The 16,801-nt window shown below is 41.7% G+C and overlaps 1 protein-coding gene across 1 annotated transcript in view; it reads right to left on the bottom strand.

The window, feature by feature from the left end:
• The window catches only part of T265_08894 (hypothetical protein), a gene marked incomplete at both ends in the record, with an annotated part of 36,991 nt that extends 21,052 nt beyond the window's left edge, over positions 1 to 15,939 (bottom strand). Inside the window, 5 exons of the mRNA XM_009174822.1 lie at positions 5,139 to 5,343; positions 6,746 to 6,840; positions 8,269 to 8,402; positions 9,479 to 9,522; positions 15,853 to 15,939. Of these exons, the coding sequence (XP_009173086.1) occupies positions 5,139 to 5,343; positions 6,746 to 6,840; positions 8,269 to 8,402; positions 9,479 to 9,522; positions 15,853 to 15,939 (565 nt within the window). The remainder of the gene's footprint in view (positions 1 to 5,138; positions 5,344 to 6,745; positions 6,841 to 8,268; positions 8,403 to 9,478; positions 9,523 to 15,852) is intronic.
• Between the last annotated feature and the right edge of the window lie 862 nt (positions 15,940 to 16,801).

Genomic DNA, 16,801 nt, shown 5'->3' with positions numbered 1-16,801 from the left:
CCCCTAACCGATCTATCGTAAAGCTTAGTCATCGCACTAATCAACAAACAGGGACATCAGACTGAACACCCAGCACTGATCACGTCACTAGTCATAAGGAATCTCACGGATTGGTTCCCTGACTGCCTTAAAACCCAATCAACCTACTTACTTACTTACTTGGCCTGACGAAGCTCTTGTGTCAAAAGCGAAACGTTGCCCAGCAATAAATCCACCGATTGTTTACCAAACCCCTCTGAAAAGATTACACACTGGTTCCTACCGGAGCTGAAACTACTTCTTACACCAAAGGATATGAATTAGGTTCGATTGTGAAGAAGTAAATGACGGCTATAGCCATATCGGAGAGCTCAGAGGTTTGAAATCAAACTGTGTAGCTTAACTGTTCCTGTCTAAACTGGGTCAACCTGGCAGCACATCGGCCCTCGTACTTCCTTCGGGCTGCGTGGCAGCCATTTAAAATCAACATCCATAAAATGCATTGGATATAACTGGGCTGAAGATACAGGCACAATAAAACCGGTTTCAATAAAAGCATTCAGGGGACGCTGTTTATGGCATGTATTGATCGAAAACAATTATCCTGATAGGGTTTGTAAAATGACGCGGAATCATGATACAGGTCTTTGCACGTCAAATTGAAGTGATCCAGCGCGCTCACCCCGGAGCGTTCGCTGCGCGCGTCTCAGCCCGTCCAAACGATTGGCGATTGAAAAATCCAATCAGCAAGCGAACTTCACAAGTTCTAAAGACAGAAGACTAAACCGGTCAGTCCGGTAGTCACCAAGCTCCTCTTGCTGTCTTGTGAGCGAAACCAAATGAGCGGTGCAAAAGTGGTAAGCGGCCGAAAGCAGCATCTTCATTTTGGGCGCTGCTTCGGGTGGCAACAGGAGATAGAACTGGGATAGAAACCACAGCCCTGGTCAGTTGCCTGGTATTTATGGGAGACAGCACACGGTAGGCAAGTTAGTGGTGATGAGATCGGTCACACACAGCGCTTCTCCTAGCGAGCCAATCAGCGATTTGAATTCACTCATTTGCATGCAATGTTCGTTCTGTTTCACCAAGGTACTGCGCATTAAACCAGTAATTCCCAACAAACTGAACTCCGGAACAGTGGTCTGTGTTGCTCTACAACCCACTGTGCATAAAAACTGAGTGGATCTATCTGAGAAATGATAATAGATGTGGTCTCAAATAAACAATGGATCTTCGTTTTTTTATATGGCATGTACGTGTGACACTCGCGCGAACATATACTTATTCCCTGTTCAGGTGATACATGACAAATGCGAAAATCTCTGAAGCATAGATAGGTTGGCAACCAATAGGGTTTGCTTGAAGATGAAAGCCGCTCCACTAATTTATGCATCTCAGGTAAGTCACTGGATAGCAACAGTTTTGATGCGTTATACAAAAACCATACTCACCCTACAAGAGTGAACACAGTAAATGGAAGCATTTTCAGAAAGCTTGTTTCCCTTTGCTCCCATTTTGCTGTTCCGCGAGAACCGCGTTTCATCGGTCCACGTGTTGTACATAGTCCCAAAGTAAAAAATAGCAGCTGTGAAACATTCTCTAATTTTCAGTAATTGCGCCTAGTGTGACATTTATCAATAGTGCGCGCTTAGTGTAGACAATGAGTGGCCAAGGCTTTCATGAATAATTGCATGAATTCCAATCACCAGGCTTGAGTGTATCTCAGGGAACGAACGTAGGAATGCAGAAATATAAGCATTACACACTGTTTGACGCATTCATTCATCCTCATCCTCATCATCCTCATTATCATCATCATCATCATCAGCAGCAGCAGCAATATATATTTATATTAAAAGCCCTAGAGTGAAAAAAAGAGAAAAAGGTGGGTGAGGGAGGGGACCTAGTGCTGGCCTATGTCAACGTTTCCAGCCAAGTACAGACGGGGCCACGGGGACCCCACCCAAACTCTTCGTGATCTCTTTCACACCTTTCTGCCAAGTCATGTGCTGTCCACCTCGCGAGTTGAGCCATTTTGGAGGAGGCACGGAGAACAACACTCGTTATCATCATTATTTTTTCATCATCATCATTTCATTCATCATTATTTCATTATTTCATCAATGATGGAGTGGAATAAGAATAGAGAGAGTGGACATCCTTGTCGGACATCACTTTTTGTAGGGAAGTTTTTGGTGAGCTCACAATACCCTCTCACCCACCCAGAAGTATGTGAATATAGAGGTCAGTTTATGTTAAGAAAATTCTGGAGCATAATTTGTTGAGCAAGTGTATTTAAAAGTACTGATCGATCAACAGAATCAAAAGCACCCTTGAAGTCAAGGGATACCAGGATTGTGGGTCGTCTATACATGTGGTGTTGCTGTAACACCTGACGAAGTGTGAAGATGTGGTCAGTGCAGCCTCTACTGGGTCAAAATCCCGCTGCATTCTCACGAGTCAGGGCTTGGCGTGCCACCATAAGACGACGAAGATTCAGTGACGTCAGATGCCTTGTCACAACATGTTTCATACTCACACCTCTGTGGTTACTACATTCACTGTGACCACCCTTTTTAAAGTTGAGCACTACTATCGATTCACCCCAGTTGTCTTGGACGGTCTCCTTTTCCCAATCGCAGCCACCATAATACACCTAGTCATCACGATCGTTATATCCATCCCCTGCACTAAACAGTGCTATTTTCCCACCCACACCAGGCATAAAACGTTGGCAACTAGCTAAGTTTTGATTTTCAACTTAAATCTAACAACATATTTTTCCCCAGGATTCCTGGCTTTAGCTTAGTAACAAATGAACAAGAAGCGTAACCGGTGATACATCCTTTTGTTAGGATGCCCGGGCAAATTCATACTGGCATCTTGCAAACAAAAGTCAAAAAGTCAAATGTTATATTAGATATAGTGGAAATCCCTATGCAAGTATAAGGTTTTGGGTGAATTACTGATTACCTGCTCAGGTTTCCTCGTTGACCTTGGGGAAAATACATTCATCTAATCGCCTGGATACAAGCTTCAACCATCTTCTGGAGTTCAGTAATATCACGCCATATGAGTTACTCTCTACAATCACTTGGGCCGGCTGTAGACTAGCCACGGTAAATATCTAGAAGGAAATTTTTGCGCTCAAAATGTTTCCCATAGGTTCCAGGAATTTCACGAGATTAGATGAGCATACAGAAAAAAGGTTTAATAAATAGCCGCCCAGCTCGACCAATGCTGGCCGAGCGATTTCGCTTAAAGCTGCATTCGTGACAACAGCGCAACTAAGACAATCTTTATGGCCACAAAATGTGTGGAAGAAAATGGACCTATACGCAAAATGCACAGTGTGAAGCAGTATAAAGCTCCGAAAACAGGTAGCGCGACTCAATCAATAAATCCATGACAATCACAGGCTCGATTGTATATCGTTCAGTAGGCACGTCGGTGTTTTGTTTCAGTACAAACAATCGAATTTTCGTTCGGCTACATCTGGGCTAAATAAGCCAGTAGCTAACCAAAAAACCAACTCAATATTTTGTCTCAAAGGCTGATGAAGTGAAATTAAAGTTGATTTCTAGTTGTGTATTGTCATAAGAAAGCATACGAGCAAATGCTATTCAGCTTTCTTCCCAAATCCCATATCAGTACAGCCAAAATGATTTTAAACGCAGCTGCAAGTGACGCAGTTAGTGATGTGGCCAATTGATTACGCCCGCTGTGGTTGTAAACCTCTTGAATCATTCTATTTTGACGTAAAGAATCGCAATTTTTAATCCTGAGTTGTTTTAAAGATCGTACCGGACATTTGTTTTAAAGCAACACATGGAGGAGTCACGTTTTGGGTCAACTTAACCTGGAGAATTTATGGATTTCCGTGGAATGCTGAACTAAACCAATGCAGTCCGAATCCTCTCTGTTCACCAAATTCAGTGATTGCGGACGTGTCAGATATTCACTTAGTCTGAAGCTATTCTAGATGTATACAGTTGCGCTCGTCTACACCACTCGTCCTTGCACCAGATTTCGGAAATGATCACCTGATTGCAATGTCTGTGCGTACAAAGAACCACGTGGATAGACCTGTAAAGTTAAAGGAACTAAAAACAACACTATCTCAAATGCCAAACGACTAAGCTCCTAGAAATTATGCGCTGCTGCTCGCATTGTTAGGTTTTTGGGGGCTTGGACTACACATCTAATTCGATTCCACTGGAAACCTGAAGATATTAAGCAGAACCATGAGGACAGCACAACTGTGCCCCTACTCATAAAGAAAGACGAACAAAGAGTGTTCGAGCAGCCATCGCATTTTGCGGTGCTGGGCGCAACCAGATAGCATCATTTTGAAAAAAAGTGCCCGGAGAGCAGTATGAGCTTCGAGGTGAATCGAGCACCACAGGTTAATTTTTCTCGGTGAGAAACATACATAAGAAATCCTACGAACGAACTCATTCAGCTCACATTCCTTCTACTGAATTAACAAACCTAGGATACGAGAATCTTGAATCATCATGAACCATTTTTAGGAGTTTGAGGGATAAAAATATTTATCAGTCTTTAAAATCCTTTTAATTAGTGTCGAGCTTGTTGAGTTTACCTGTTAATTTCGGTAGAAACAGAAACCAAACAAGACTGTATTACGGCACCCACTTCATTCAAGTTGTGTTCAGCTAAAAAATGCATAGCAGCGTTTCAAAACTCAGATGGTGTTGTGACAATCCTTTGTCGTTTAGGTGGCAATTTGCTCGCCTCCGAAAGCCTCCTAGTCTTACGATGGTTTGTATGCTGTTTCCTTCCAACGGTTTTTACTGGCAGTCTAAAGTGAAATCACTGTGTCTAACGCCAACTGTCGTTACTGTCCTCTTTTGGCTCAAATGGAGAGATCGCTGAAGCGTCCACTTTATATCTACCTTTTTCTGAGGTGCATAGAAGTCTACTAGGCAGTTTAGGGAAAGTTTACTCTAAAACCCAGCGAGAAAAATTATGTTCCTACCGCACCACCATTTTCTGTTTATCGACCAAAACCATGGGGTTCCGCTTTCGACGGACCCACCACACTCACGATTCAGAACTTCTCTGCCTCATTTCGCAGCTTAGAGGGGTACATAAAAAACGCCTGGTATAAGAAAAAAACAGAAAGGATAGCAGCTCACCTTGCTTATACGCCTCAGAGACAGCCTTTACTTCATCATTCCATAGAGTGGCCAGTACTTCGATCAGCACTCGATCATTTGTTCCTAGACCTTTCATGGCATAATACAGCCCCTTAGCTAGAATGTAGGGCAGGTCATGGCAAAGCTCACACAGGACCGTTCGAAATTGTCCACTCGTGTCATCCTTTATGGCCTTTCTTAGTGGCTAAAATAAGGTAAGGAAACCAATGAAATTTCCCGATCACCCCAACTACGTTTCAAGAAAATGAACAGAATACATTAGGTGTACTTTACAATAAAGGTCTCACATATCTCAACCTCATGCCGCTCGGACACCAGGTCATGCATAATTGAGAATTTATCACTGATGACCTTCCCTGATTATTATCTCAGAGACCTTCTTGTCGGAAAATTCAATTTCAACCGTGTACATTTGGTGCACGCACCATTTTAGTACATCTCTGGCACTGGTAGCTTTCATTTAGGTAGACTACATTGAATTAGGCTGCGTTGAGGTCTATTTATGTCATCCTATGTTTCCCAGTACTACTCACTCTGAATACGACGTTGGCACAATTACAACTTATGTTATCAGATGGGGGTTCCCACCGACCGTGTTCTGTCAAGTACTGGGACTTACTGTCCGTTCACAAAACTTGGGGATGTTTTTTGTGCTCAACGTACTCCTAATGATACTCAACCTTCCCTTAAACGATGACTAACTAATCAATCCCAAACATTTTCATATTGGGATGAAGTGCATATTCACTAGTTCTCTAAAGCGCACATCAAGAATTCGAAGTTGAGGCTAGTCTTTGTCCTTTAGAGATTGTCGCAATTTTTACATAGTTCTTCCTTGCACGTTGACTACACTGGAGTCTGCCAATTTCAGTTAAGTTTCACCAATCCGTGATGATTTACTGTTTGAATCAACTTGCCTAAGGGAAACAGGCTTACTATCCAACAAAAGTCGAACTAATAACTTAATCCAGAGTTACTAAATCTTCTACTCTCGCTGTTTAGCAGCTCTTCAATACATTGTCTAGTATACTAACAGAAATCAGGCTCGGTTTTTACAAAACAGTCATTGTAAGGTTGTTCCTCCGCTTCTACATTCCTCGTAAATTCCACAACGATAATCCGTTTGAACACATACCTGATTATCAAATTCTGTGATCAATAGTCAGCTTGAGGAAAATCACTAATGCGTTTCATCAAGCGATTGGGGCTTGGCTCCATGTGCACCAACCTCCGCAACACACGGTTGAGCGAACTGACTGACTGTTTCGAATGCACGGTAAGAGTGAATTGTGTGTGTGTGTGAAAAAAAACGAGTATCAACGTTTGCAAAGATAAGATGTTTCAGTCACTACCAAGATTTTGGTGATCACTTTATCACGTAACTATGGCTTAGAGCCATAAGCGCTGGGAAAGTCCAAACTAGGGATATCAGTAGTCCTTTCTCCTTCGAAATAGGTATGAGTGCAGGCCTGGAAAGTTTTGATCGAATGTCTTTCTTCTACATCTGCCTTGTAAAAATCCAAAGGATGGTCCGAATAACTTGATTCCCAATAAAAACCCTTCGTATTAGCCAAAGTTTGACTCACCTTATGATAGAGGCTTTCGTAAGTGGCACATATTTGTTGCCTTTCATGGTTTGTTCTTCTTGCCAAAATATTGATAAGTGTGTCTTCATCAGTACCTGAGAATTTAAGGGGAATGTTGTGTGTTTCAAACTTGAGATTACACAAACGAAACCAGATAATGCGAAGACACTTACTAGCAGTGACTGGTTTACTGTACTCCTGGTAGGGGTAGCATGCGGACTCATCCTGTGCAACCAAATATGATGTAAAAAAGCAAGCTACATTTTGTCGCATTGAGCTTAATATACAGTTTTAAGAACTGTGTTATCTTTGCCTGAGTTTATACTTTCGTAGTAGTCTGAGCATTATGCCCTTTGTACTCAGCATTATTCGCAGTTAATAGAGAGAAAAGTTCGCCCGTTCAGACTTAGGAATGCACGTTCACTAATGGAATTGTGGTAACACGTTCGCCTCCTATGTCTGGCGTCCGGAGTTCAAACCCCGGCATGGCCAGCGAATATGCAATGCTGATGAGCTCTAATAAGAACGAAGTCGAGTCCAGTGCTTTTCCCCTTTGGTGTGGATTCACCAGAATAAGTGCACCAGGACAGAACGAATGTTCAAACGAGAGTGGTGCGAATGTGAAAAAGAGAGAAAAGTAAATAAGACCCACCAATATTCTTGCCTGCAAACCCATTCGGTTCTCATCTGAGATTCACCTAAATTCGGCAAAAGTTGTCCTTTATAACTTAATTGAATCTGTTGCACAAGGACATTTCCTGTTTCAGTTGGTCCGTTTTTCGACCTAGTGCACCATGTCTTCCTGAGTGTAACTACTAATAAGTTTACTGAAACTCTTTGAGGGCCGCGCCCCGTTTCTCCCTTATTAATGCTCTCCAAGATGGCTTAGTCCCGAGCTTTCCATCAGCCGGGTGTTCTACTCGAATATCAAGTTGTGTGCAACTGGTTAGATACATCCATTTGAAAACTATGCTAGGTTTAACGGGAGATTCACCTGTGTTTAAGCGATTTCCCCGACAACATCGTTCATGAGCATTCCTATTTAGATGAAAGGAACACTTGTACATTATCCCAAAATTAAATGCTCGACCAAACTGCTGTTGAGCTCTGAAACTGCTTCCTCCAACAAGCGAGGCCTTCACCTATTTGATAGACCTCAGACAAGGCGCAACCGTTGGTGACTACCTGAGGGGTGCGAGGAATCCTCCCATACTGCCTGATACATGGAACATTTTTTTGTTTCTTACACTTATTCACATCACTCGCACTTAAACACTACTTCTCTTGTCCTGGCACAACTATCTTACTGGGTCCTCACTTGCTGCAGGCTTGCTCTTCTCAGAGCTCATCTGTAGTGCATATTTCTGGTGGTGACATTCAGTTTGGTCGAATTTGCAAATGAGAAACTTTTGCGAATTTCGTTCAACTTAGCTTCATGTGGAAGGATATTCAGAGACTATGCCATCTTGATGAGCCCAAAAAAATAAAAGATCGGTAAAAACGAAAAACTATGGCGACGTTACCTGCACCCTTCATTGCTCGATGGAGGCGCTCTGCATCAGCAGACGCTGAAAAACCTGGTGTGGACTCAATCGTCGGTCGTAGCATCGTTCCATCAGCCCCCAATCTGTGGAATAACGAGCGTTGAAAGCCGAATCTAGGAAAAGAAGGAACAAAGAGAAGGTGCAGATAGTTATTCAATTACAATGTGTCCACTGACATACTTCTTTCTACCCACACCAAAGATCTAACTCACTAATTTTCATTGTTTTCACTCAGCAGGCTTCATAAAAACCACCAAGTGGAGACCGCCTAAATAACTAACAAGAACTTTTCCACGACCAGTTTTTGATGAACGCAGTTTCTAATCGTATAGAAAGGTTTTTCTACACAAAGGTAGTAGATCCTACTTCATTTATCGCTGTTTTTGGGTCAACTTTCGCCTGATGAAACTCTTACCAGATCTATCTTGCTTTTTGAGGCGATTGTGTCCCTAACCCACTCTTCCGACGAAATCTAGCAGAGGTGATCCAACACTGAATAAGTTGCATAGTGTATAGTCAGAAAATACTACTCGCATGCTGAAGAACGAAAGTAACGACAAGATATCGAATTCATTCGAAACCTACTCTCCTCACTCGTAAGTTCAATGTTCACTGCTGGTGAACTGTGATATGTATCCCGTATCAGAAAAAAATTCGATCAACTTTCTCTACTGTGAGCTTGTGCAGGCATAGGTTGAACACATTTTACATCTGTGTATTTCTTTATCACTTCGTGTTTTCTTGGCCTGTTGATAGCAAAATCTGAGTTTTTACGCCACATTCACTGTTCTGTTTGCTTCACAAACATGGCTGAATTAGATGTGATTGTTTCGGTCCTACTCACTAGACCAAGTCGTGGCTGACTGTATGTCAGCGTTCTGCTGAATTACTATAAACGGAAAAGTAAGTTGAATTGGATCTCTTCCAAGCGCATAGATATAGACGTTGTTTAAATGTGAAACCTGGGAGTCCTGGCTTGACAGACCAAGCGGAGAAGTTGATCCTCTACAAAAATTGCATGCGAGCTGGAAACATCTGGCTGATAGCTTGATGAAGTTGTGTAACGGCCGTCCTCTTTTAGCAATGCGGGTGAAATTATTATTGAAAATCCACCAGTAACTCGTCACATTTTGTTAGTTTCTCGAACTGAATAATCAGTAGGGAGGATAAGGTGAGCACGAAAACTTACCCTGAAGCAGATGCCATTCTTCTTGCGTGGATGAAGGAGCTCGACTGTAAAATATAAGTGGTGACAGTAGTAACAGCTTATCAAGCAGCAAGATACGGGTTACGGATAACATGTGGTCATCTTTAGGATGGTTACTAAGAATCGTGAAGGAAATAGTTGTGATCAGCGAGGCACATCGGAACAAGATGCACATTTCGGAGATGAACACTATTCAGCATTACTGATGAAACAAAGCCATCTGACCGACAACCTAGGCCAACAGCGTATGCTTTTGTGTACAGATAGATACACATACCACAGAGCCCCTATCCCAGCTATTTTCATCAAGACACCAAGAGGTCGTTTTGGAGTTCCATCGAAAGGCTTACAGTGCACTGATTGTTATGTTCAGCGATGGTTTAGGAAACTCTCTAAAAGAGATCCCCTCCAAGAAAACCGTCAAGATGCTGCAGGATTGGCGCATGGGTAGATGGAGTAGTTTGTCTCCGAAACAATCAAGTAAAACCTGGGTGCACAACTGGACAATGACAACGTCACACAACTACCTACGTCTGGATGAGCCAAGCTACCTTTTCAGTTAACATTTATACACCCAAGATGTCGCAATTGTAAACATGATGGTTTGAACTCCTTTTAAAGTAAGCCCTCCAATTTGTCCAGAATACAATGAATCGGTTCCAAATTCCTTATTTGGCTATACTGCTTGGGAACAACCCGGCTTTTCTTCAAAATCTGCATAAGCTCTGATACACCTAGGCATGGGTGAGAATGTAGTTTTTGAAGTGGGGAACAGAAAAATTCGGCCACTACACAGCATAAGCTTCGATGGTAGAAAAACCTTTTGAATGTACTCTGAGCTAGCCCTAACATTCAGAATAAATGATAACGCAGAGTAGATTGTACCGTCATTGCAATATAGACTCTCCAATAATGTGGAACACAGTGGCTGTGATACCGTAGAAATTTTATACAGAACTAACGCCCAAGCATTGGATTGCCTAACAAAGAAACCGGGTATTTCGAAGGGCGATTCTTCAGTTCACATCCTCGCATTTTCGTTCCAGGGGGCATGGCGGCATATGTGATCCTGTCCCCTGTGGATGCTGTCCTAAACTAGAATGTTCATTTTCACGCCGCATTTTAGAAATAAGTCTAGTAGTTTTGCTACTCTTCGATGGATTAACCACTTTGAATCCGGTAATCTTAAAGGGCATAGGTCGTACTCATTCAATCCCCAATCTCGCGAAACCGACATCATTGTTCTACGTTCTCACAATGACAGCCACAAGTAACTTATCAACACATTTTCCCAGGCTTTGCCGTCGGACAAACAGCGTTCACGCGGCACATGTGACAGACAAAGATGCATTGATCGGGTAAGCATCAGCGACGGTATTGTGTGCAGACGTTTGATTGTGACAGCACAACGTGCATTCTGTGGTGATTGCATTCTGATGTTATTCAGTTGCCTAAATAGTGTTTTTTCTTTGTTTTGTCACCTTGATGGGTAAACTTATAATGCGTCTGTCTCATTAGTCGAGATAGGAGAAAAATATATTTATTTGAAAACTACTGACATTTGCAGAAGTGTGTCGTTCTGACAGGAAGTTGAGCTGAATCCAGCTGAATTTACGGTATATGGTGGTCTTCTTTCAAATTTCAAAGTGTTAGAAGAAGCTTCGTCTACAGCTCACCTGGTAGACCAAGCAAACGGTGTGAACTGCCTATTTTCAGGGCTATTTCTCTTTTAAGCAAAGCAAGAAGAACTACGTGACGATCAAAATAACTAGCTGCAATCAACTGTGACTACTGTATGGAAAAATTCAGGCTTACAAACTTTAGGCGTTGTTAGTCTTGGGGTCTGGTAAAATTCAAGAAAAAAGATCGTACAAAAGTGGCACTTATTTGTCTTTTCCTGTCGGCTCCATAATATTTAATACGTTGGAGGCCCGTTGAGTGCTGACGCAGGCCTATGGTTGGCGTCCCAAAGCCGACTTAAAAAAATTGCGTAGTGAAATGTTGACCGATAACTACTGCCTATAAATCAGTCTATTGATTTTCCCTTTGGAAAGGAGCTGAGACGTTCTAAGGAGAGATATGGTTAAAATGTCGGCAAGCTCCGCAGACACTCAACGACAATGGAGAATTATATCCAACAGGTATGAAACATTCAAAGCGCCACCCGATCAGGAATTTCTGACACTCAGATAATGGACACTGACTTGGCCAGAAATCAAAGCGTTGGGTAAACAAATCAAATCGTTCAAAATGATTACATCCTGGCTGGCTCATACTCTGTGAGTTAAGTCTGTTCAACGGGTGCCGGTAGCAGTACACTCGCTCTGCATGTAGGAGGTTGAGAGTTCAAATTTTGGGACCGATTCATAGCAGCTTAAAACTAATAGGGGTGAAACTAGAATACCGTGATAGTTACTTTCGTATGCTAGCAAAATCATTGGGCTTGAACAGGATTTAAACTGTTAAAATAAGAGTGACGGGCATACAACATTAGCAACAATAAGGTATCACATAAACTAGGTAACGTATCGTAGTTACAACAAATTAGCTGAAGTTCCTCTCACTACTCAGTGTTTTTCGAAATCATTAAGAGCACACACTTTCAGACGGATAAAGTACAGCATAAATAGTCAGCTGTTGGATTCGTGGTGGAATCCTAGAGATCCAATGCGTAGTATTCGGAAGTGGCCAAGGCTTTCGACTGCCAGTAATGTTTGGGACGTGAAATGTTATAAGCGGCACCACCACAGTGCCTATGAAATATATCATTTAAGATTTTCCCCGAAAGATAAAATGTTCTTTTGACTAGGCGATTCAGAAATCCTCTATTGTAGTCACTGTGCGCACAAACTGCCTTTGGAGACCTAACATGAGACACCCAAGTTTGACGTGCCTCGACAAGGGCACGTATCACCTGATCAATGTGCATGTTTACTGAACATGCTGTGATACTAATATTTTTATTCCGATCATTAATTGCGCAGAGTCTAGCCCGTTGAAAAAGCTCTGAAGACCATCCGATATTGTATTATTTTTGCTGAGATTGCTCAATAGTTCAAGCCACACGAAATTTTCGTTTTATTGTCGATGTTTCGGATTAATACTACTCCAGGTTGAGTTTTTGCTATACTCACGGGTCCCAGTCCGAAAAAGAGACTGCCCGTCTGTTAATGCAAAGCTTTCCATTAATGTTTTAATGGGACTGGGTGAGAAATCCGCAACACACTGGCTACATTGAGAACTAAAATATGGTGGTTGATTGCTTCACCTTTGGTATGACTGTTTGTAACCAATCCATCTTCAAATTTCTTCATCCAAGTCAATTACAAGAGACAGGATGAACGTAAAGCTATGTGCGCCCACTTGTCGTACACGATCAGCTTTGATTTTTATGTGGTTTCAGGCTCTGTATTTCAGAAATACTGCATGCTGAGCGGAACTTAAATTACTAAAGATGTCAGTTTCAGCCGTTCGCATGGTACATTGCAAGGTAACCTCCAAAATATGAGAGAACGCTTACTGTATGTTTTCAAGAGTAAAATAGCTTTAACCTTTCTAATAAGAGTGCTAATTAGATGTGCGCGTGTGCACCAGTCATTCTTGCTTGTCAAGGCAGTATTCATTTGTTCTGTATCGATTATTTTTTCTGCTCTTGTCTGACTAAAATCTGTGCACCAGGTTGGTTCCATTTTGTTCATGTTGTCGCTTTGAACCGGGTTGAAGTTGAAACCGGTCACTCAAACAGGAAGTAAGCTACAGAACCAGGGGGAGGTCATGATAACAGTAAGGAATGCTCAAAATTCGGGCAAATTTACAGAGGCCCAAGCAACTGATTCTTTGCCAGTGTGAATCAAAGCTTCAAACATAGAATAGTATGCGGATTGGGCTATGACGAGATAAGAACTGTCAGGACGACGCAAATTAGGAAGCAGCTATTCAAGAGATCACTTCCTCTTGTTTCGCTCGTTCAGTATTACTTCAAATGTCATTTTTGAATGCTTGTATCGCAAGCAAACTACCGTGAAGATCTATCATTAGAGCAGTAACTCGATCGCTCAATGCTAAGAAACCCATATTTCTATGCAATTAAACAAATACAAAGCAAAGATTAGGATTGCAATGTAACCTCAACTGACCTGTGAAATGAGCAAAACGTGCCGTTTACCACAGTGGACAAGTGGTGAAGACGGTAGTTTAATAATGTACCGTATGACTGTATTCCAGTGCAACAACACGTTGCTGCATGATATCATAGTGTTAAGTAAGATGGCTAGAGTATGATCAGCTTCCTGATTTGGTTAGGTCGATAAAAGCACGTGACGCAGTGATTCTTAGTTCTGCAAAATAATACAACTAGAGTAAATTAGTCTATAGTCAATTGTCGTGGAGGTTGGGGAGCTCGGTTGGTTGCAGCACTTTGTTCTTGAGCTTGTTCTTCACTTGAGCAACGCATATTTGGATATCTTAAGGTTTATCAGAGCTTTTCTATACCATATTAGCTCTACTGAACCGAATTCGATGGGACCTGGTTGCTTACGTGTCTGTTTGTCTAGATATTCATGCTGTTTGCAATATGTCTAACTATTGATGGTTCGAGTATTTTTATTGGCTGTGGATCATGTGGCAGTTACTCCGCTCACCAGGCACGCGAACAAGCGCGCAAACACTTTGTCACCGTCGTCGGTACGCGAATGGGTTGGTAATTCCTCCATTTCTGCCTTAGCGCAACCTCAAGTGCTTGATGGGTTTTCGGGATTTCAACAACAAACTGATCACAAACGAAATTCATACCGAACTAAAAGCACGAAGACTAGTGAACCATGTAGTCCATGGACATCACGTCCATAGTGTATATCGGCATAACGTTCTAGGTGAGCTGTGATCCTTGTTTCGGATTCGGGTTTTGGTTCTGTTATACTATCCTTGTAGTATCATTTTTATCACATCGATAGTTCAGACAAACTGGATGTGTAACCTAAAGAAGTGGCAGGAAATTCGCAAAGTACACTTATTCGCACACTAATCTGGTTTTCACGAGAGACAACTGAATCCAAGGTGAATCTGTCGTTTGTGATATTATGCGAAAATTTTTTGACAATCATCTGAGTGGTGTTCTTTCAGAGAAAGGTAAAAGGAAAACTTGCGGGGATAACAAGTGGTTTCATAAAAAATTATGTAGCTGCATTCAGATGAAAAATGGAGCTCCGCGGACGGTGAAAGTCTACAGTAACGGCAACCTTCAGAAGAATTTGTAGAAAAAGCTGAGTATCAACATCCGACCTCAGTGAGTACATGAATAACAGATGTCCACAAACTGGTTAGTTCTAAACACTACAGCATATCCAGGATAGTATTGTCTGGGGCCTGGATGGGAATGTAGGATACTCAATCATTGTCGCTATTTCCACTGACTAAGTTTCACGAGAGGATTAAATTCACTTAAATATATGTTACATATTTTATGGCCTCACTGCAATGCAAACATTCTGCCGGAAGAACAGTAGCTACATACAGACAAACAAAATAAGCTCCAACATTCGGGACATTACTTTGGTCCTTACACAATTAAATGGTTGAAAGGGCCTCAATAGACATTAAAATATTTCGGTATTCGTTATCAGAGTGAAATGCAGTGGCGTACACAGGAAGGAACTAATGTTTTCAGGACAATGCTTTTGCTGGCTTTCTTTAATAACTAAGGAAAATTTCAGTCTAATGTCGTGAAAATTATTTGTGCTTCCTGAGTACAATATTCACTTGTATACACATACAAACTTGGCAAAAAGCCACACTAGTTGACCATAACTAAGGAGTAGAGGCAGTCATTATGGTGGCGTAATAAGTGTAGCATCAGAGTGCGAGGGAGAAATCAAGTCGAACACATCTGAGAGTTACTAAAATGAAGTCAGCCGAGTCGACGCAAGAAGTGCTTTGCATAATTACGGGTGAATTTTCAGGATACGGAATTACAGCGGAGTTAGAAAGACATATGAAGGCATTGGGGAGGAAAAGGGGAAAACACGCAATCGCTGTTGTATGTGGATTGTCAATCCAAAACCACAGCCTATAACTTTCTAATTTGGAAGGACACAAACGCCTATTTGTTTAGTTAGTTTTTATCCACCGACCAGCTTCAAAAGGAAGCTGCGAACTATTTCAGTAAATATGAAAAATCAACCTTTTTCTGAAATCCCCAAAAATTATTGCACACCTTTTCTTGTGCGACGGACCACTGGGTAAATAGGATTTTGTTGCAGCGTAGGATTTGTACTGCAAGACTAACGAAATCCGACTACATGTTCAATTTATGCTAATTCCATCTAATGTGATTCCAAAACAACTAGAAATCCACTTACCGTGCGACACAAAAAGGGAATCGGACGCGACTGACAAACGGTTGTCGCAATGTTTATCGCACCAATACCAGCGAATTTCACTTGCATCGATCATGATGTGAGCCAATCAGGGGGATCCCCCAAGGTCGAGGGCGATTTTTCGTCACAGCTATTGGCGAAAACACTGTTGCCTCTACTGGACCGCCGTTTCGTCCGTAATGAGTAAACAGCGAAATTTATGTCGAGTTTTGCTGTGGGATAGGATATACGAATCATATGCTTTCTCGGCTTGCTCAAAGTTTACTGAAACCCTTCTTTTGCAAGATAGGCATCTGTTAAAGAGAGAATTGGATCTTCTGTGGGATTTCCACTGAGCCTGTGGTGAGAAGGGATGACGGTTTTTTTCGTTTCATGCATCTTACCTCCATTATTTTCTAGTTAAAGTAGTTGCTCCACAGCCCAAAGCAGATTAAATCATTAGAAGTATGAATTCAGCTATATCCCTCAGAGAATTCCACTCAATTGTGACTGAAGACGAAGTGTGCATTAAACGTTTAACATGGTCTGAAAAATGAGCCCCGTCTTTAGGATCCACCTGATTTGTAGCAGACAAATTAACTTACAGGACAAAATCCACATTTTCTCATACAAAAATATATGATACATTATAATTCCATATTTTTAATGGAAGCGAATAAATATACAATTTGTATCGCTCGGAACCATATGGCCAAGTAAGTTGGTGAGTGTGTTGTTAACTTGTAATAATCAATCGCGCGATCAGTTTGCTTTGTTTCTGGTTCAGAACTACCGCAAAATAGAGGAAATCAAATATGATTAGATACGGATTTATCCTGTGGAGTTAGTTTTCCACTGCGTAATGCTGACGCTAGCGTTTTCGACGTAGCTGATGAGATTTAAGCGACCGGTATTTTGTATTTAACAAACGTTGATCTTGGTAACGTAACGT

This window comes from Opisthorchis viverrini, assembly GCF_000715545.1.
Source record: "Opisthorchis viverrini unplaced genomic scaffold opera_v5_244, whole genome shotgun sequence".
NCBI lineage: Eukaryota > Metazoa > Platyhelminthes > Trematoda > Opisthorchiida > Opisthorchiidae > Opisthorchis > Opisthorchis viverrini.
Note: the sequence above shows the minus strand (reverse complement) of the source record. Positions and strands in the feature narration are given on the sequence as shown.